This window comes from Gymnoscopelus braueri (assembly GCF_963280865.1).
Source record: "Gymnoscopelus braueri genome assembly, chromosome: 20".
NCBI lineage: Eukaryota > Metazoa > Chordata > Actinopteri > Myctophiformes > Myctophidae > Gymnoscopelus > Gymnoscopelus braueri.
The window spans coordinates 21928096-21950413 of record NC_137622.1 but is presented as its reverse complement, the minus strand read 5'-3'; the positions used below and the strand labels follow the sequence as shown (position 1 = coordinate 21950413).

At 41.6% G+C, this 22318-nt stretch overlaps 1 protein-coding gene across 1 annotated transcript in view; it reads right to left on the bottom strand.

The window, feature by feature from the left end:
* The window catches only part of pcdh11 (protocadherin 11), a gene marked incomplete at its 3' end in the record, with an annotated part of 149468 nt that overhangs the window by 29408 nt on the left and 97742 nt on the right, over window positions 1-22318 (bottom strand). Inside the window, exon 6 of the mRNA XM_080415739.1 lies at window positions 15741-15939. Coding sequence (XP_080271865.1) covers window positions 15741-15939 — 199 coding nt within the window. The remainder of the gene's footprint in view (window positions 1-15740; window positions 15940-22318) is intronic.

The following is a 22318-nucleotide window of genomic DNA, read 5'->3' as shown; positions in this document are numbered from 1 at the left end:
TGTAGGGAGACGGTTCTTGGCGCACAATCCACCCTGTAATGGTGAAAGCAGCACACAGGCACAACCCTCATGAGAAAACAGGGAAAGATGAGAAAATAAGTGGGTCAAGGAATAGGTGTGAGGGACAGGGCTTGGGAAGAGGACCCACTGAAATCAATGCACTTCTCAAGGCTTCCTTTAGTGGGATATTGAACACCAGGGAAACTATAGCGTGGAGGTACAGTACATGATGGGCTAAAAGCTATAAATGTCCTCTCTGTGTTTGATTAGAACATTCCCAAGGCATTTCTTAGCGATCAGATCGTGTGAGGCAAGTATCATATTAGTAGTGTATTTTCGCTGTTACCGAAAATGATGCCCAAAATATGTGCCAAGATAACGCTAGTCTCCCAAGATAGAACATATCACGTATCACTGCTGTTAGAGTATTTAAGGAGGCAATTGTTCTGTCAGTCCCTCTAGTAAATGCAAACTGCTCTTTATAGCAACTACCCACTTAACAAGGTTTAATTAGTTGCTACAATGTTTATCTATTTTTTTTTCCTTAGCTGAAGAATCCTTTTTTGAAATTGATCAGGAGGTTTTAAGGTTCATTTAGCACTTGACAGAGCCATTCTGAGTTCAAGAACAGAACCATCATACATTTAACCCATATTATTGCCTTCTAGGGATTAGGCTGTCTCATGAACAGCTTAGATTGTGGCGTTATCCAGCATCCCACTCTGGTGTTTCTAAAGATTTCTAGAAAGCAGGGCCCCTGAGAAAAAGGTTGAGCATCCTAAAAGGTTCTGCATTGCACTGGACAAGCTACTCCAAACATTTATGTGCTCACAGGATTCTTTTTTGTAAGTTTGGAGTGCTAGGCTACCAAGGGGGAAAAGTATTTCAGCTGCACTGTACGTCTCTTAGGTAAGTTGTTTTGCAATGTAAATCTCTGCCTCTCCCAAGTGTCCCAGTTACCACCATCTACAATTCAGTTGACTTACAATAAATCATTTTAAATCAGGTCTGCCTATGGGCCAAACGTTAGTTATCCCAGGACACTTTGCTTGTCTTTTTAGATGTCATAAACCTCAGAAGGAAACCAAGAGAAAGAGATGATTTAATGTTTCTAATCTGCTAAGTGTGAATTAAACATTTGAATATGTTTTTAATTATTAACATAAAAAGACTGTTAACACTATCAGGTCTTGGAGTCTTCTAGTCTTACAAAGGAAAACTATATAGCAATCTCAGTAGAGTTAAAAAATGATTGCTATATTCCAAAACCCCTATAAGCAAAACAATCAAAGCTGCACATCTTTGAGTGGAACCAATTCAGGAGGGTCTTGTAAGAGCGCACACAGAATATCCTCTGCTTGTGATTTCAGTAAATGATTTAATTTGTTATAAATCACCATGGGTCTAGATGAGAAACAAAAAAAGAGGAAAAATCTAATTTACAAAATTTGTGTCCTCGTTTGTTAGTGGCGCAGCACCTCAATTACCCAGTGAAAAGCTTTTTATTTATTCATGCACACAAAGTCACGTATTCATGAGGATTAAGCAGAAAGTCACTCATAGACTGGCAGGCACAGATAGCATATTTTACCATGTGAGGAATCGCTGACACATTTTGCCCCCAGAAGATTGAAAGAAAGCAAGGGAAGAGAAGGACGGATGAGTGCACTTTTGGGTCACTGCATGGTCAATTCCGCGAGAAAGTTTATTCTGATTTTGTTTTCAAGAATATGTAATATGAGGGCTTCATGTGTCCTGCAGACAGTGTTCAAGCTTGAAAAACAACTACTTTTCTGTGAAACAATAAAAGCGACGCTATTGTAATGCTTTGTCTTTGTACCCTTCCATACAGTAGCCTATGTAGGCTATTTCCCCATGGAAAGCGAGGGTTTATAGCCTTGGCTTGAGAAGCAATTCAGAATAAAATACTTTATCTACTAATGCAATCGGTCTATCCACTATAATATTAACACAAAAAGCCTTTCAAATGAAACAGAGAATACATGGGCGAGCTCCTGGTGAGCGCAAAAAAAAAAAAAAAAAAAAAATACACAACATATTTTACAGTGAGTGACAACAAAGTACATTCCCCGCGGATCAAATGTCCGCTCTCCAAAAAATATCAAATCATCCTAATAGCCAAACCCCTCTTCAGAAATTGTTAGGGAAATCCTCTCTCCGCTGTCATATTACCCACATTTATCAGGATGCAGCATAGCCATTACGGCTGGGGTTTTATCAAATTATCTGCTCAGAAAATGGCCGAAAAGGGACACATTTACAACCAACCGACTTTGTCTGCTCCGCTGCGGAGCAGCTATATTCCGGGATGCTGCAGAAAGCAAAAGCAAATTATGGTGAACATAACACAGAGTTCAGCGGAGCGTTAACAGAATGAATGGCCCTATCCTGATTCTCTATCTGTTGGGACAGATGTCCCTAAGTCCCTGTGAGTCCTGAGGTGGACGGCCCTGCAAGCCATGGCAGATGCTCTGAAGGTAGAGACAGATGGGATTCGCCGGGGCACCATGACGGTGTTTGCATTTGATTTTAGGGATATTAATATGATTCATTTCTGAAAATATTAATATCGCTGAGGTCTAAATGCCAAGAGAAGAGGAGTTTAAAAAAAGGCCAACTGTACAAGGCATTGACAGTAGGTACTGTGTTATCGTAGTCATTTCAGTTCTGCATGAAATCTAACTTCAGATGGTTCAGCATCACAGGTTCACATCATATGATCCTTTTCAATGCTTTAAGTGTGGATCTATACCAAGCAACCAATGTCCATGACCTTAATATAATATAACCTGAAGGACCAAAGTTCTATATAAATACTTACTACTCACTACCAGTACCGTGAACTTCCCTGTAGAGATCTTTGAGCAGCCCTCGTTCTTTTTTGTCTTAAGACATGAAGATACAGTAGAGATGTCAAACAGGGGTCAAATCAATGAAAAACCATATACTATTCACCACAGTGAAAGAATAGATCTGCTTTGTGCGCGTGTGTGCACGCATGTATGTGTGAGTGAGTGTGTGTCTACAGTATGCTGTCTGCTTGTCTGTCTGTCTGTCTGTCTGTCTGCCTATTTTATCTGTGTGTATATAGTGTTTTGAAAGATGCATGAGTCGACCTGTGGGTCTGGCAGGTAGAGGGGATCATAATAATGACTCCTATCTCATGTCCTTGATACCTCCATATAAAAAAAAATCCATTGTTCGCTGTGGTGTAAATATATTGGTTCATGGGTTTCTGATAATAGAATTTTCACCACGTTGAGCAATTGCAGGTGGGTGAATAGCAAATGCTAGCCGGGTGCAGGTATTAATGTCCAAGCGTACCCCTGCATCACTAATGATAACTAGATCTACTGTGTGAATGCTTGTATTTGTTAAACAAAAATAAAGTTTTTCAGTAGTCTCTAGGCTAAAACAGACACTGCACTGTATAATCACTAGTGTTAAAAGGGCCCATTTGGTTCTATTTGTACTCTTGTCAGAGTTACAATAACACTGATGATTTGACTGTGTCAGCTCATATTGTTTCTAATTGCCACTGATAGGCGAGAAATACGATCATTTCATTCAGCACAATTTGTGGTAAATTAAAATCAATGGGCCCCAAAGATGAGATTAAAAACTTGATCGAATCATTTTGACAACTAACGACGGCATCACACCGTGCAGTGGAACTCACAGTTTGAATGGACAAAGCTGCTCAGTGGTATAAGCATTGGAGTGTGGCTTTGGATAATGGCAGTGTATTGATCCTCTGCTATTTGTTTTGAAATTCTAACTTTTTTTCCCAGTGTTTCATATTACTTTCAAAACAGGCTATGACCAAAAGTTGGTTATTGATATACGAGAAGTGAACATTATACTGTTGACTTTGTGTTTGAAGTTTTGGAAAGTTGTGGTAAAGCTTGAAGTGTCGCCGCAGGAGAATCTGACAGACACTGGAGGCTTTCCAAGACCCTTGGGTCGGCAATAGTTGTGTGTGTGTGTGTGTGTGTGTGTGTGTGTGTGTGTTTGTGTTTTCCTTTTTCTTTTTCTTTTTTCCTGAATCTGTCTGTTCTTAACTAGAGCGGTACAATGTGGGAAGTTTGTTCAGCTACAGTACATGCAGTTCAATGTATGTGTCTGCATGTGTGTATGACTGCATGCGCATGCCAGTCAGTGTGTTAATTTACGGATGTGTTGTAAATATCCAAGTCCGAGATCAACAAAAGCCTTCGCAACGCTGTTGATGAGAGAAACCATACCATGGTTCACCTCAATCTAACAAGCTCACTGGGCCAAAGGCCACCGTTGGCCAGAATTCAACAATTATTGTGACCTACCGAGTGAGCGTAAGTTCACTTCCATGTACTGTGTAGCCCAATCACCAGGCATATCACATGAAATAGGAGCCAGCCAGCGGGAGACCCCATGGCACCTCTGTCCACACCACAATGTGTTGCATTAGAGGGTGTATTATTGCACGGACCAGTGAGTCACAGAAGCGACAGCACGGCTGATCATCAATTATTATACCTCAGTGGATCAAAATGAGCATATCTACTCATTCCAACACCCCCAGTGGTGGCCTGCGGTGCCTGAGCGCTGGCTTAGTGCACCCCCCCCCAACCGCAGCTCAGCACCCCCTACCACCACCACCACCACCCCTCCGCACCTGTAAGCTCGGCAACACCAAGCGGAACAGCGGCAGAGGCACCGGGACATGCCTGGAGACAACATCTGCCTCCCCCACTGTGACCTGCCGAGTTAAGCCAACTGCAGAATCAAGGGCACCCTCGCAGAGGTCCCTGTTTTTTATCATAACAAAAGTCTTTGCTGCCACCGCTGTCTGTATGTGGCTCCAGGAGACGTTCCAGTCTATTTTTTCTACTAATGCTATGTGCTCTTTCTCTTTCTCTTTCTCTTTCTCTTTCTCTTTCTCTTTCTCTTTCTCTTTCTCTTTCTCTTTCTCTTTCTCTGTCCGTCTCTTCTGATGTTTTCTGAGTGGTTTTAGACAAAATGCTAACTTTAAGAGTCTCTATTCACTCTATTTTAGTTTTGGGGGCACATACCAATGTTATTACATCTGTTTGTCTCCCTTTCTCCATCTTTGTTTTACTCATCAAAGTGCATTAACCGTCTGAGCATGGTATCTGATTTCAAGCACGTAGCTCATAATGAACAAAACTTTTTCAAGTTTCAATCAAAAGAACAAAAGGAATGTACTTGAGAATGAGATGTTACACCACAGATGAAGTTTTCTTTGTTGGTGCTGATTCCTCTCCAGACTTCACAATCAATTTGGTGGTGATTTATCCATTCTGAGCTACCAGAATGTCTTTTCCACGCTTTGCAGGCTCCCTATGACAGATGTTTGACACATAAAATCCAGCAGGGCTACTGGATGAATGGAATCAGGACAAATCAATGCAATCACGCAGGTGTCCGGGGGGAACGGGGACAAAGGGACACAGTCTGCCTGCCTGCCTGCCTGCCTGAGTCTCTGGCAAGGCATGAGAGCCAGGTCTGCTCTAGCGTGCGTGGAATAGGGTGGCAGGCAGCTGACTGACCTCGCAAACACGACATTGCCTTGAGGTCCCCGCAGATGCCTTGCAAAGGGCCACGGGCAGAAGTGGCTGGTGAACTTCACCAGGGCGACTGTGATGAATGCCTCAGTCGGCGTGCAGAGGAGGGCACGCAACAGCCAGGTTTATGTGTTCAGTGTCAAGCCCCTCAAAAGCCCCCGTCATATTCTGTTAGGCCGAACATTTCCCACAGGGACCTCCTGCAACCTAACCCCCCCTCCCCCCTCCCCCAGTGCATCCTTGCTGAAATCTCCCCATTCTCTCATATATATCTCTTGTGTCACCCACACTGCTCCTTCTTCCTTGCCTCGCCACACACTCTCTCCATTTATCAGTGTTACTGGCCCGTGAGTAGTCTCTGAAGTGATTCATTTGTCTGAGAATGCCAATTTATCAGCCAGTCAGTGCATACATTGATCGGCTGGCGATAGGGAATAGGGGATGTGTACAGTACAGTGCAGAATAATCCAGTTCATGCATGTAAATGGAGCACCTGGATTAAATCAGGGTGGAAACCTGGTATCCTGAATTAAAACATAACCTGCATTGCTTCATTATGTTCGTGCAAATTGAATTAAATGCTGCTGGTGCTGGTGGTGACGTGATTAGAATGTGAAGGCGGGGGGGGGGGGGGTTAGCTATGATGCATGAGATTCACGGTGATTTTTTACGCGATTCCTCTTGAATGACATTTCAGCTGAAATATGCTAATGCACAGGATATAGACAGATGGCATAATGGCTGTAGCCGTCTGGCATCATACCGTTTGTCACTGCAGCAATACCTCTGCTATGAGTTTAGACTGAATCTCAGGAAAAATGCAGTTTATGTCCCAATATGATTTCATAATAAAATAATAAGCCAAAGATATACAGCACTCTCATTATACTTTATGTTGGTTACAGCTTGCGTCATATCTCTATATCCAGCCATTAGTGTACATAACAAGACTCCCATATTTAATTCATTTTCCATCTCAACATACAGTAGGCTACTCTCTCATCATTCATGTTCCACTGATAACATCAATAAATTTGCACTCTTTTAGCATGATGAAGCTTTTGAAATATTTGCCATATGTTTCTTGCCTGCCATGCTGTTCCACTGCAATATAAGAACAGCACAGGTCAATAGCATTAATGGGTATGGGAGTCGGTGAAAATACAACCCCTGTGTTGCTGTGGTCTGCTCAGCCTTCAGGAGACATATTGACGCACAGTTATTTTGGTCAATAAGTCCTTCTGAGCAGAGGCCATCCTTATCCTTGAGACCGACTGCACGTGAAAGATGAGAAAGGGATGAGACCATGCATTTTAATCTGTCCACGGTTCTGTATCTTAAAGGGAATAAAAGGAATGGAGAGAGAATGTGTGAGAGAGAGGGTGGAGGGACTTCCTATGACCCTGCCAGAGGTTCACTGCTGCAGTTGTTAGAGAATTGTATCATTGTCAGCCATCGTGCAGAAAATACAACATGTCCATAAGGCAGTGTATAATGACTTTTTTATTAAAATATAAAACCACACTGACCTCTGAACTAAAGACCGTCGGGCTGAGTTGTCATAACAAAGCAGACTTATTTTTAAGGGCAATTTACTTTATGCAAAGGCCAAGGCAGAAAAACAACTGTTGTCAATCAAATGAGCCAACATATGTTTTAACAACATGCTAAAGGAACCCACTTGGGTGGTCTGTGTGTGACTGAGCGCATCCCTGTGCATGTGCGCGTGGGAGCTCTCCTCAACCCTCACATATAAAAGGGAGTGGGATTTTTGTAAAAAAAAAACGAAAAAGAGCTATCTATAACAAATGGCCTTGAATAAAACATTAGGATATCTATATTTTATTGCATCCCATGTTTTCCCTCTGCATCTGCGAGGAGTGAACATTTCTGCTGCATTCTTTCAGTCCAGTAACCTCAGCTCCACACTCAAAGGAAGATGTGATGCTTGAGACTATATGTCAGAGATCTGAAAGGAAGATTTCCGAGATGTTAAAGTTCATTAGATTTCTTACATGGGCAGATTCGACTAATGGACACGTATGGGTTTCTATTTTGGTATCTTTTCCTGGGCCAGATGGTTCTGAATCCGAACACAGAAAGCAGCAGCCGCTAACTGAACAGTGCACTCCCTTTAGCAGCTCATATGACCCAGGCATCATTAAAATCCACATATAATCTAAGCACTTTTGATTAAAGCTACATGGAACCCCACCCCACACACCCCACACCCCACCCCCACCCCTCTAATGATTCAAGGTTGGTGTTAATTAGATCATATCGCCTAGATGGGATCAAGGACCAAGACAATTCCCCTCCCTCACACCCCACATTTCACAGGTTTAATATGCAGGCCCAGCTATATTCCCGTTTAGGAATCACAGAGTCAGTGAAACGGAACGCAGTGAATTGCTGGCTCGGGCCTTTGAGCCTCCGCCCTTGTTTGAAGTCTCTACCCTACAGAGTTCAGAATACATTGTCCGGAGACACGATCAAACTTGGCAGTTATTGATCCATTCCCAAACCAGACATGGGACTTACTGAACATGTTAACAACTTTGGAATGAGTATTTTAATTGTGCAGGTCTTTGAAAAGCCTCCTCAAGTCTCAGAGCTTCTGGGTGAATGTTTTCGCTGTCCCGCTTGAGCAGCGGGATTGGTGCTGCGTCATTCAACCTTTATGTTTTTCTCCCCCTGAACTGTGCTTCAATTCATAGAACAGAACTATCGTATTTGTCTGAGTTCTGTGTGAGACAGGGAGGAGGCATTGTTAATTGTTTTAAATAGTTTTTTATCTTTTTGTATACAGTAGTCATTAGCTGAGTTTTGTCTCATGTGTTGTACTGCCGTCTGTTGATACTTTTAAAATGTTGTTGTGTGTACTTGCTACACATGATGACAGTTAATGAATTGAATTGAATTGAATTGAATTGAATTGAATTGAATTGAATTGAGTTGAATTGAATTGAGTTGAGTTGAGTTGAGTTGAGTTGAGTTGAGTTGAATTGAACTGTTGACTTTAACAGTATGTTGACTGTGCAGGGTACTATATGAAAAAAATTGTTTAGCCACCTAGGTCCTAGGCTGAAAGGTGCCTTGTAAAGGACAGGCACTGATTGTCTCATAATCTTCAACTACCCAGAAAGGCAACATGTCTTGTCCTGGTGAAATGTGGATGATGGCACCATAAAGCCCCCTTATCAACTTCACAGTAGACTGGCAGGGCCATCAAAGAATGGGCTTAATACTCTGAAAAAAGAAAAAGGTTTCTGACACTTCTCAGTCGTTTGAAGGTGGTTGGAGAGTTTCTGCGATTCAAGTTGACTCCCCCAGATCAATAGTTAGTCTCTGTCTGAGACAACTGGTGTGGCATTTGAACCAGATAAAACAAGGGTTCCCCTCCACATCACCTTAGACAACTGAGCACTTCCGTCAAATCCAAATCGGCTGAGAGGGATACAGGAGAGTCCAACTAAATCCCCTTCTGCGTCAGTCCAAGACACACTCAGAACCCTTCCTCCGATCCATAAATGGAAAAAAAAAATAAAATCTTAAACGGATGGGCACAATGTATGTAGGTTAATTCTCACTGTTGCTTCATTTAGCTCCATTGATGGCCCACTGGGACGCTGTAAAAAGTTCTGGGATCCCAAAGCACAAAGGCCTTTATTTATTTATATGATGGAGAATATATGGCAGGAAGCAAACTGGTGCAAATGATCTGAGGAAAAGTGGTTTGAAGAAGTTCCACTAGACGGTTGAATGACTGCTGCAGAAGAAGACATAGACTAACGCAATGTTTCTTTTGTGTAAAACAAGGATAGGCCTACTGTGTACGTATGCTACACTGTGGTACGGCTAGCACTGAGAGAGCTGAACTGCATGTAAGGTCACAGTATGGGAAGCCCTGCAGCCTTACAACAGCGGCCCACTCTCTGACCTGTGATCAGCCATTTATCTGGATCATGCAACAATGTTGGACTTTCAAATCACTGAACACAGATCTTCTTCTCTCTCGCATGTCAGCTAAGTCTTTCCCCCTGGTCGCCGATGACTTTGTAACACTAATTACGGCTAATTGTGCCAGGCTGAATGGATTTAGTCACATTGCAAATGATACGCCATTGGTCAGTGTCACAATGTTTCCACAGAGAAATTCAGTGGGGAATGGAAATTTGCACAAATGAATGTAATTAAGAAGCACATTCATTACTTCTAATTGCATATGAGAACCCTCAAAGTGAAATTGAGATTGGATTCATATGAATAATAAACGCCCCAACTGTACTATACTGTACGCCATGCTGTAACTGGTCACATATCATCAGTGCTACCCTATCGTATATTGATATGGTTCAATGGCTCTCAGAGTATGTTCTTTCATTTACTTTAGTTGCAGTCAAAACCGTTTAGTTTCAGAAATCTGAACACACACGTTTGATGACATGTTCTCATATCTGCCAATTCCTTTCCTGGTCTTTCATCAAATCTCTTTAAGTGTTGCATGCACGTTCATGCACAGATTGTGTCTAGACTGTCAAATCCCAATCTTGGCATGGCATGGGCGCTTAGACTTACAGGACCGGGTTAGTCATTCCCCAATGACTAACCCGGTCCTGTAAGTCTAATTAAATATTCAGCTTGTTCCATTGTGTTTGGCACATAAGATCAAGTGAAATACCCCTTTCCAAGGGGTAAAAATAATATGATAAAAATTCAGCCACTTGTGAATTTGTTCGACTGGGAACTCAGTCAGAGAGCTATTATGAAAATGTCGGACCTAGTGAAATAAAATAATTAAGCCCTCCAATGTACTGTATGAACTCAATAGCTTAATCAGATCATTTGTTTAGTAGTTCAGGGATTGTAGTGAATACTGCACCGTTGATAAAGTAAGTTAGAAGTTAAACAAAAGTTTGACTGCTATCTGTCTTCAATAAATACTACAACATTTTACTAATCCTCTAGTAAAAAAAATACTAATATATATATACGTATATATATATATACACTGTATGTGTTTAAAACATATTAAACTACTGTAAAAAGAAAAAAAATTATTAACTTTAAGAGTGGGATTTAGATCTTAGAAAGACAACACTTAAGCTGGTCATCTCAAAGCCACATGCCACAGATTAAGATCTATTTTTCATCTTTGTTTCATTGACTAATGGAATAGTACAGAATGGCAATATGTACAGTAATAGACAAGCGGGTATTTTGGGCGTGTCATTATAGGTGAAAATGTCCACAAATCTTAATAAAAACAAATCTGAATGTGACTTGTTGTGAGCTTGTAGATCAGCTATTTTCACTAAGTACAGACTTTTAAATCCTTCAACTCCAATAATGCGAGACAGAAATAAGTATATTACAGATTGTTCCGGGAGCTAAATTGCGTATTGTCTGAGTAGCATGGGGGATTTGGTGGCAGCAGATTTTACTGCACTTAACTTTGTCTGAGAGCTTATCACTGCTTGCTGCTGTCATGACGTGACGACTGCCATCATTTGACAAAAGCCCTCCAGGACAGTCATTAAGTCAACATCAACTTGATAACATGGGCTGTCCGCAAAAAAAAGTAAAAGCAGCTTATTTAATTGTTTTGATGACATCGTCAAAGCTTAATTGATCATAACAGCAGCCAGCCATGTCACTCAGAAGGAGGCCCACAGCCATTATCATGTCAAGTAAAACAAATACAATAAAAAAAGATTCACAGAACAAAATCTATGCTGCTGAGATGAGTCAGAACTGAAATTCTCTTCCCGGCTAGATGTAATTAGCATTAAGGCCAAGATAACAGTACACCTTGTACTTTCAGTGAATAGCAATCAGAGAAGTTGCACTCTGAGAACCTGCTAATGGTGAAACATGATCTGTGGGAAGAAAAAAACATTGATCTGAATATGTAGCTGTGGTGTTTTTTTTCCTGTGAGAAAATAGCAACGTAAAGCAAGCGTCATTTAAATTCTTCATTTCCATGGCACTGATGTTTACGCGCATCATTATGCATTCCTGTTTTTGATGTTTTGATGAAGTGCGCTATTTGGCCAAAAGGGACAGGTAGAATTCATCGTGCTTAATTGTTCTGGATGTGTACTTCTGGAAATGCCAGCTGTGAGATATACGGAGGTGGGACCTAACAACACACATGCTAATGATATTAATTTGTAGCTTTTATCTATTTGCAGAGACGGGGGAGGAAGTATCAAAAGCTCGGGAACAACGTGCAAAAACTAAACAGGCGACATTCGCAAGACTACTGCCAACGTGCTAAAGTAAGCCTAAGGGCGGGAAAGCAAGACGCCATAAAATGAATAGCCTCCTCCCTCATAAATAATAGAAACATAAAATGTCATATGAACTTTATTTCAAGAGCGGTGGTCTAATAAAGATGCAGCTTTAAAGAGGAGTTGAGAAATTCATTGTCAGAAGACGACCACATGGTTTGCCTTTAGCACAGACGGTTGCTCAGCACAAGCTGACATTCAGCAGCGAGCCACGGCACCTTTAGGAAACAATACCGCTTAGACTCATGTTCACCTTTCTCTCCACTTCTTCCCTCCGTTAAATTTTTCTCCCTTTCTCTTCCTGTCATCCCATGTTCCTCGCACTCGTTCCTCGTCGCCTTGTTCTTTCTGCTTTACAAATTGAGACGACACGATAAGAGATTACCATCGCCATGCCAGCCTGGCACTCATTGATAAAACCATATCTAATCCATCTTCGCTCCCACTCCCGTCACCAATGCACTCATCTCTGAGATGGTCAACATGCTGGTGGGGATCCATCTCTCCCGTTTGAACTGAACTGCACAGTCAGTCAGCTTATCTTGGAATTTATGGGAAGAAAAAATGGACGTGATGAGTTGGGGTCCAAAACAACATGTAACGTGTGTGTGTGTGTGTGTGTGTGTGTGTGTGTGTGTGTGTGTGTGTGTGTGTGTGTGTGTGTGTGTGTGTGTGTGTGTGTGTGTGTGTGTGTGTGTGTGTGTGTGTGTGTGTGTGTGTGTGTGTGTGTATGTGTGGTGTGTGTGCGCGAGTGCACTCACGCTAGGGATTCAATAGTCAATCGAGCTAAAGTCGATTAATACATTTTAATAAAATAAATTTTCTAAAATACCAAAAATAGCAGATCTACAGTACAATCTTGTGTATAACAACGTGTTCTGTGCTTGTACTTCTGCTATTTTTGGTTCAATGTACAAGCACACCATTCTAAAGTAGGCCATAAAACAGGACATACTGTAAGTGGTTAATTACAATAATCAATTTAGTTGATTATAAGACAATCAATTGCGACAATCCGTTGATATCTAAAATATATATTTTTTAAAAACGATTATTTGATTAATTGAAAAAGTAATCTATAGAATAGTCGCTAAACAAAAAATGGATAGTTCCAGCATCGAAAACCACAAGATGAACATCATTTGCATCCATGTCTGCATTTACCTCTATAAATCATACATATCTGACTTGGCTCTCTTCTGTTTCTCTTCCTACATACTAAGTGCACAGTGTGACAGCTGAGTGCACTATTGATCTACACATAACTGCCAGAGAAGCACCGTCTTTCCATGACTTTAATATTAGTCAATGTATATTCCTTATCCAATGTTTACACGACTCTCTGCTGTAGTCTAGAGCCGTCCATTTCAGCCTGGTCTTAAAATAGCTGAGAGAATTACTTTGACTTTAATCACATTTTGGCGTGATAAGGCTATAAGGGAGCATTATGAGGGGCTTTGCTGTCAAATGACTAAAACCACTACCACAGCAATATTCAACTTGCAATGACACACACCACACACACACACACACACACACACACACACACACACACACACACACACACACACACACACACACACACACACACGCACACAGGCTTTACAGTCTGCTCTGTTCCGTGTGCCATTAATGTGGCAATTTATACAAATACATATGCATTTACCATATTAGCATGGTGGTCCTCTATCCAAAACTAATGTTCTTTAACAAATATTACCCCTGAGGGGGAATGGGTAATATGCATGCTATTTGAGTAGAACAGTTTATGAAGTATGTGATGTTTACCTCATTGAATATTAATATGATGATGAGCAATTGCATCCGCATATGAATGAACCGCACATGAATCACTGTTATCACTCTGGTTCAAATTTGATAGAAAACAGCTGGTAGGGAGGCGGATGATCATGTGATGTGATGTGTGCACATGTCTTCTGTTTGTGCGCGCACGTTCGTGTGTGTGTGCTGCTATCTTTGTGAGAGCCAAATGTCCTCACACGGATAGAAAAAAAAGAAACAAAACAAGGACATTTTTGCTGGTCCTCAGTCCTCCTCAGGGTTGACAGAGTTCGCTGTGCAGCGATCTACATGTGTGGACCAGATAATAAAGTGAAATAATACTGACGGAGGAATAATAAAATGAACAGATAGGGAGGCATCAGCTAGGCGGAGGGACTGGTTCAGGTGGGAGGTGCTAAGGTGAGAACCAGGTATACTTAATGAACTGGAGGCGTGTCCACATAAAAACATAATTTTAACACTTTCTGTACACTTTAAAAAAAAAATCTCATAGTATAACCATAATACCTGATGATCATGTTTTCCGTCTTTAAGGCTATGGTTAGGTACAGTACAGTAGGTGGCCAGTGACTTTGGCCAGTTTCACTTTCAAAACCTTTGCATCATGCGTGTCACACAAACAGAATGTGATGCGTTTTGTTCATATAACAATTTCGTTCATATAGAGTCCTATCCACAAATCCACCATTTAACTTCCACAATCCACATTATCAAAACCATTGGTGGTGTGTGCTGGATTCGAACCAACATCATCTCGGGTCACACACTCCATGCAGGAGGTGTGGAAGGAAAATGGCCAAAGTCACTGGCCACCTACCTATTGTACTGTATGTACTGGAGATGGTTATGCAGTTCGTGGAAATACAATGTGCGTGCGTGTGTGCGTTAGAGACCGAGTTTGTTCGAGGATCAGAAGAGGTCAGACTGATACAGCAAGACAAGGCCATCATGCAAACCAGATTTGTGGTTGGTTCTCAAAACATCCGCTTATTAGAAATAGAAATAGAAACTGTCTATGGGATGGACAGTTGCTTGTAAATTGCAGCGGAGGCCCTCATCAGTGTGTCACCCATCTTGTCTAATATATCTAACAAATGCATCCACAATCCCGCTGACAGTGACACCCAGGCCCGTCAGCACAGCTGCTGGGGAGGCTGATGCACCGAGGGAATGGTGTCTCACTTCCAGCCATGGCACAAACGCAATGCTACACGTAGGTGTATGCAAAGCAATCTATTTCCACCCATCTTCCATGTTCTCTCTGTTAGATGGAGAAACAGGAAAAAAAGATACTTTTGCGTGTTGACAGGCAAGTTCATGCAATGGATAAAGCTTCCACCACACCTGGTGGAGGGCAGGGTCCATACTGATCTATGCCTCAATCCATTGTCTGCATTGTGGCATGCAGGAGAGGGGGGTTACCCTCTACGAAATCAAATCTGCTACACCAAGGAACATCCAGAGGGTGGTTGGTGGTTGGGGGGGGGGGGGTTACACGAGATAGGACAGAATAGTGTTCTTTATGTTGAGACAGAGCAAGATCACTTTGGCTGGATCATTGGAATGCCACTGGTGTACAAGTTAAGGTTTCAAACCTCTACCTCTGGCAGACAATTTGTATTTATTATTATTATTATTATTTATTATTATTTATTATGAATTCCTGGAGTTTTTACTCGTCAGTGGGTGGTACAAGCACTGATCTGACTTACAGTAAAATGCAGATGTCTGGCTTTATGTTCAGAAATCATTACCTCAGGTCATTACAAATATGAAAAAGAACATGATGCTGGAGCTTCATTCCTGTTTGAGGTGGACTTTTATGAAGAACATTGGTGGGCAGTAGCTAAGCCATAGCCGGTTTACGATAACAACTGCCTTCATAAGAATGCATTCAGAAATAGATCTAAGGCTTAAAGCGTTATGATTTACTTTTGATCTGAAAATGAACAACGTGAACAACATAAAAATAATTCAGCATTACATTCTGTATGAAATAAGAGCAAAAATGGCCACCGAGTGAATACGGTCAACGATCTTTAAATCAAGCGGTACTCACTGGATTCGGGATCTGAGTTCCCATCTCCCTCGGTGCGGCTGTTGGGCGACGTTTGCTCAAAGTACTCCTCTTGGGAGAAGCCAAGTGGCAGAGGCTGGGTGGTGCTGGCCGTGCTGCTGGGCTCCGGGTCCCCCAGCCCGCTGTCACTGCAGCTCTCCTGGGAGCCATCTGGCAGGTGGAACGTCACACGGCGCTGGATCTGTAGCACAACGCAAAAAAAAGAAGCAAAAACTCAAATCAAATTTTCTCTTTCATTCTGGTGGTATATTGAAATTGCCAGGTAAAAAGCAAAACCACTTGAAATGTAGCGAAAGTGTCAAACTCTACCTATTTCAGAATGTGAGCAATAGCAGTTGAGGAAAAATGGAAAAGTGTTGCTTGTGCATGCACTGGCGTGTGTAATTTGTCTCTTTTTATTTGGGGGAGGTCAATCAAAGGATCATTCTCAGAGGTATTTTTGCACTTGAATTATAGCCAGAGGTTGTTGTTTTTTCCCCTTTATTTTCCTAAAAGGGACAAAATTGTAGGTCAGCTAAATAAAAGTTTACTTATTCACCAGACTCCTTTCACTGTTCATTCAATATCTTGGCCATAGGGGCCTCATTAACTCCGAGGGCTTCCATAGTCAAATGTTGAGCATTATTAAAATAAAAAGTTACCGGAAATAAGTGTTTGAAATGGTATTTTAACAACGCAGCACCTCAACCGCAGAGCTTGTTCCCAGACCCACAATGTATTTGTGGAAGTGTCTTTTCACCCCTGCTCCTTAGAGAGTCTCTGCACACCACTGCTGGCATGCACCGGTAATAAATACCATCATGAGTCGACACAACAGACAATTTTCTGGTTGAATATGGGTGCGTTTGGCTGAAGGAAGCAGATGTGCTTCACCTCAGTCATGCTTATGGGGGAAATCCTTGCCTAATTGTCTGTGTATGGAGGGCTGTTGTTGCATGCCTAACACACCATTCCATCATTTTTATGAGCTTTCTATAGGAAATTATAGGAATGCTGAAATTACAGGCTATCACTATGGGGATTAATTGAGACAGTGGCCTCGTAACCCAAAAATAATGTCTGGTCTGTTGCGTCTAGTGAAATGCTTTTGCGATAATAAACTGGCTTTAAGATTTCTAATTGAGACTTCCGGGCTACCGTCTTAGATAATAGATGGGATGCATATTAACAGGCTGAACTATGTCCTAGTTTTCCCTCCGCCCAATTTAGACACAAGAAAGAAGAGGGAGGGAGGTGTGGAGGTAGAGACTTTGATTAGGAAGGTCTTGGGATCATAGGAGTGTGTAGACTTTCCCTCTCAAGGGTACAGGCCTCTTTGATTTCTCTAGAGGGTTCCACAAGTTCACATTGCGACCTTTTTCAGCTGCACAAATTTGGAGGAGCGACAAAAAAAAAGAAAACACCCATATGGTACGGATCTGCCAGTAAAATGTTAGCCATTCTTCTTGAGAACGAGCTAGACGGCGAGTGCACAAGGATTCACATTATGAGGCACATTGAAAGGGTAATCTGTGGGCATCGATAAATTCATGTTGCCCTTTTGCTTTTTATGGCTTTGCCTAGGAGTCTGTCACAGAACGGAATGAGGAGTGAGGAGATCAAACATGGCCCTGAGAGGGTAATTGCAAATATTGTCACCCTGATTACTTCCCTTTCGTGCCTAAATTCATGTCTCTGGATTATTCCCAATGTAGCACTGCATCATATCGGGGGGATAAAAGAAATAAAACCTAATTATGCCCTTAGTTTCTGTTATTGCGGTCGGTTTTATTCGTCCCATTATTCAGACTGATAAAGATAAATCTTTTAATTTTTTTCTGTGCAATACCAATGAAGTGTGAGCTTGGATCTTGATTGTTACAACAAAAGTGATATGCAAATCCTGAATTAAAACATTATTAACGCATGCTCTTTTAAGCTCATGGGGAGTTGATGCCGCTCTGTTGAACATTTGTTTCTCCTTTACTGTGTGACACACAGATAACACATGCATTGTTTTACGATAAGGCTAATGCCAAATTTATACTAAGCCATATGCCGCAAATAAGTGCTACAGTATACAAGTTTCCCGCAACACAAGTGTGAGCTTGTAGATCGGCTATTCTTTGGCATGGGACACCATCGTTTGACAGGGTGTAAATCAGGCTTAAAGGGATTCTAGGTAACTTGAAGTCTAAATTTTTTTTTTTTTATATATATATATTTTGCATTTTTTCCCCTCTATCAGCCACTATATAATGATGCTGGGGTGTTTTCCTGCATTGAAACACAGTCCTCTTTCTGAAATCCGTATTTTCCCCACTATTTATGTTTTGACATCCGGGTATCCAGCTCTGTCCGGGACGTAAATGAAACGCACGTATGTGCGCGTCCATGCGCGTCCGTGTGGCGAGTTGGAGTGAAACCGAATGGAACGAGTGCAGCCGACAAAAATGGAACGGCAGCCATTGTTTTCTCTGCAGTGTTTTTACTTTCGGTTTTACAACTTTAAAACGCTCTCAAACTTATTTTTTGAGGCACGGAATTTACTTTTAAGATAGCGTTTGGATAGAATTTAGTTGTTTAACTTCATATATGTGGTCAATTAATCATGAAAGAGCCTATTTAAAAAATATATATCAGAGAACCGGCAGGGGCGGGCAGTGACACGTATGTATCCGAATAAAGCAACCTATTTTTGGCATAGCCCCTTCAAAGGCCCCTTGCGTCATATTAGCTGGTGCTGGGGAAAATGAGCTGCTGATTGGCTGAAGGAGAATGAACTGCTGATTGGCTGAAGGGGTTGTCAGTCAACGGTACTAACTGTTTGACAACAGTTCTTTTCATTTTTTGATCTCTGAAGTTGCCTAGAATCCCTTTAAGAGAATGTGTGTGTGTGTGTGTGTGTGTGTGTGTGTGTGTGTGTGTGTGTGTGTGTGTGTGTGTGTGTGTGTGTGTGTGTGTGTGTGTGTGTGTGTGTGTGTGTGTGTGTGTGTGTGTGTGTGTGTGTGTGTGTGTGTGTGTGTGTGTGTGTGTGTCTCAGACAGTCAAAATAAACAGAAAAGCATGCAGAATCTATTAGTTTATTGCTGAAACTATAAACTTAACAAACAGCTTTTTCTTTCTGCCTATGACTGTTCTATTGGGCAAATAGAAGCAACTGAGATATCGCACAGAGGCAATGCAATAATCTCTTAATTCCCGCGTGAACAGATATGATATGAGACTCCTTTAAATGAATCTTTTATTTCCCACCGCCAACAGCGTGCCGCTTTTCGTTGCCAAAGGCTTGTGCATCTTTCAGAAGTTGTGAACAGAAAGCTGTATAGTTTTCTCCCTCGCTTCGTGGTTTTTGCTCTTTCTCTAAGACAAGGCAAATACCTTGTTGGCACTTTAAACATGGCACATTTCATGTGCCATGTTTGCCCGTGCTTTCAACAATCGCCTGGTTTGATTTATACTTTGTTATCGCGAGCTTGTAGATTGGCTGTTTTCAGTGCGGGACACTGTCATACGACGGAGTGTAAATTAGGCTTCAAACCGCTTTTGGCAGCTGTTTCTGAAATTTGTGATGGATGCGCGCAAAAGCAAAGTCCAGGTTCCAGCAGAAAGAAAAGGCCCACTTACAGGAGGTTGGCAGCTCTACAAAAACCATGCTTGCTCTCCACACGTTCTAATTTATTGGAAGCTTGTTCCAACAATGGCATCCAGAATCTATTAGAACAAACAGCTGTCCCTGACAATTAGGACACGATCATTTTGCATGGGGGAGTGTCTATATTTTTCTGGGTCAGATGTTTAACCGAACCCCTTATAAGTCAGCAGCAGATATTAAGAACATCCTTTTCAATTACCCAAAAGGAAGTTGTTTGGTGGTTTATTAGATGCACATGTGGGGTTCCTTTAATTATATTGAATATTGGTGTGGGTGAAACATTGTTGTTGAAAGACAAACATGACAAAATGAAAACAGACGTTCACCCAGGAGTCAAGGTGACTGTTTTGCAAGGCATTATCACTTATTTAAAGAAGGCACCAGAAATCCATAGAGCAAAGACAAGCTGCTGTAAGAGATATCAAGACCAAACAAAGCCTGTTTGGCCAGATAAAACACTGCCTTGAAAAGTATGTACACAGAGATAAAAACAGACAGGAGAGATACATGCCAAATTCTACGGTATAACAAGCCAGCCAATCCCTCTCTCTGGTAGCCACCCAGACAATAGTCAGATGGGGCTGGATTCGTGGGTTAGCGGATTAGATGTCCGTTATATTTAGATATAGAGGCCACAAGGCTTCCACCTCGTCCTTTGGTAAGCCACAGCTCAGTATGGTAAATATTTTCTATTGTTTTCCTTCTTTCTGCTCTCTCCTTGTAACAACAACTGGCATTAGAAATAGTGAGAAAGACAACATTGCATGGAGAAGAGCTTGGCTGACAACCTGCCTCACTTTGAGTGATAAACAGGGACCACTTAGGAGTGGATCAGGGGAGATTGGCTCTGCCATTTCAGATAAGGATCAGCCCGCGGGCACCACCTAGACCTGCATAAATCTGCTCAAAGGAAACGGTGATCCGTCATGTCTCACATGTCGGAAATACTGGGGGAAAAACAAAAAACAATGGCTACTGTAGGTGTTAATCTGAAAAGGCCATCCCAAATGTCTCCACGCTGGTTTATGTCAAGTTCATGTCACATCCACAACACACCAGAAAAAAGGTTTTGATATGGGCTTGTCTTTTGTGTTGACTTGCGAAGAAATCCCTCATACTGTAGCTTGTGGTGTGTGTGTGTGTGTGTGTGTGCGTGCGTGCGTGCGTGCGTACGTGTGTGTGTGTGTGTGTGTGTGTGTGTGTGTGTGTGTGCGTGCGTGCGTGCGTGCGTGCGTGCGTGCGTGCGTGCGTGTGTGCGTGCATGCAAATTTGTACTTTGTCATTATGAAAGCTTGACGTAAATAACAGATTTTCACCTAGAAAAGTTTTTCAACTGATCTTCAGTTGGAAATCAGTTATTTTCGGTAGCCGTATAAAGTATATATTGGTCATTACTCCCTACAGGAACAAGCAAATGCAGGTGATTCTATCTGGCTTTCAGAAATTATACTCTTCTGCAAATTGGAAAAAGATTATTTAGTTTTCCTATTTCAACAGCTAATTCAACTTTTAACATGACATTTATCGCAGATATGAACTATGAAAAAATAACTCTCACACACTAACAGATTGTGGCTCATAATTCAACTACACTAGTTCCACATTGGCAAACTGCACCAATCTCAAACAGCCAAGCATTGTGAAATTGCATTAAGATTAAATCAAATTGAACCTTATCGCCGTAATGTTTTGGACATTGACAAGCAACACACATCTCTTTTATTGTATTAAAAATCTACCCTCAAGTAAAACAATGTTAGAAATCACATCTTTCTCACAATTTGTATCCCACACTCTGCAGCTGAAATTAAGCCTGTGGACACAAGCGTCCTTGCACCAAATTTCACAGCACATCACTTGTTAATGTTATCAGCATTTTCTACAGAAACCAAATTGTATGAATAAAATGCTACTCTGGAGTGGCTAGGGAACACTTGTACCTGCTATGAGAACATAAACAATTCCCAAAGCCATGCCTTGTGTAAAGAACAGAGATGGGTCAACCCCTAATGTGTAAGAATGAAACCTGCAGGTAAAAATAGGAAAAGGGTAGAGGGTGCAAAAGCCAGGTGTCAGAACACCATTTTATTTGCCAGTCTGAGGTCACACCTCTTGAAAGTGAAAAAGTTGTCCCGCACAGAATGCCTTTAGTTAGTACCACTGGGCCAAGGCAAGCAGAGTAAAGGTCTTTTCACATTGACGCACAGAGTAATTCATTTTCAATGAGAGGCGAGGTAGGAAGGCACGACAAATCTGACAGGCAGAGCGGCAAGCGGGCACGATCCCTTGAAACTGTCACGTTTGTGTTAGTCGCACGCACCTGCCGGTCCGCTGAATTGTGTTGAACTTTTTTCAACATGACACATAGTAACGCATCTATTCACATGAAGAGCACAGTGCGACCCCGCGGATCCAAACGAGTACGCAGACGCCTAGACCTTAATTCCATCAAACATGCAGCAACAGCAAGAATTTGAAGTAAGGGTATTTCCTTGTCACTGCTCCTCTAAAACTACTACAATTACTTTTTAGGCACTGACTACAGAGAACAAATCTCCCTGTGATCCTTGGATGTGAGACTTGTTAAAAAGTTTATGAAAATTGTGATCAGCTTCTGACTTTATTATAATAGTTAAAATAAAACCTGATCCCTGTGTGCTGGAAAATAAAGTACCTGACTCTTTAACAAAGTGAGCAATCTCCTTTATATTTACAAAAGAATACTTCTGGCAGACATAGGCCGGCTGGATGATGGCATTCATAGTTTATCAAGAGACAAAACAAGGTATTTTTAATAGAAATAAAAATGACAGACATTTACAACACAGGTTTTCTTTTTTTCAATGGAATAGATCAAACACTGCATTCCTCATTACACAGTTTATGCTGTGGATGACAGACATATTTATAATTGGGATCATTGGGC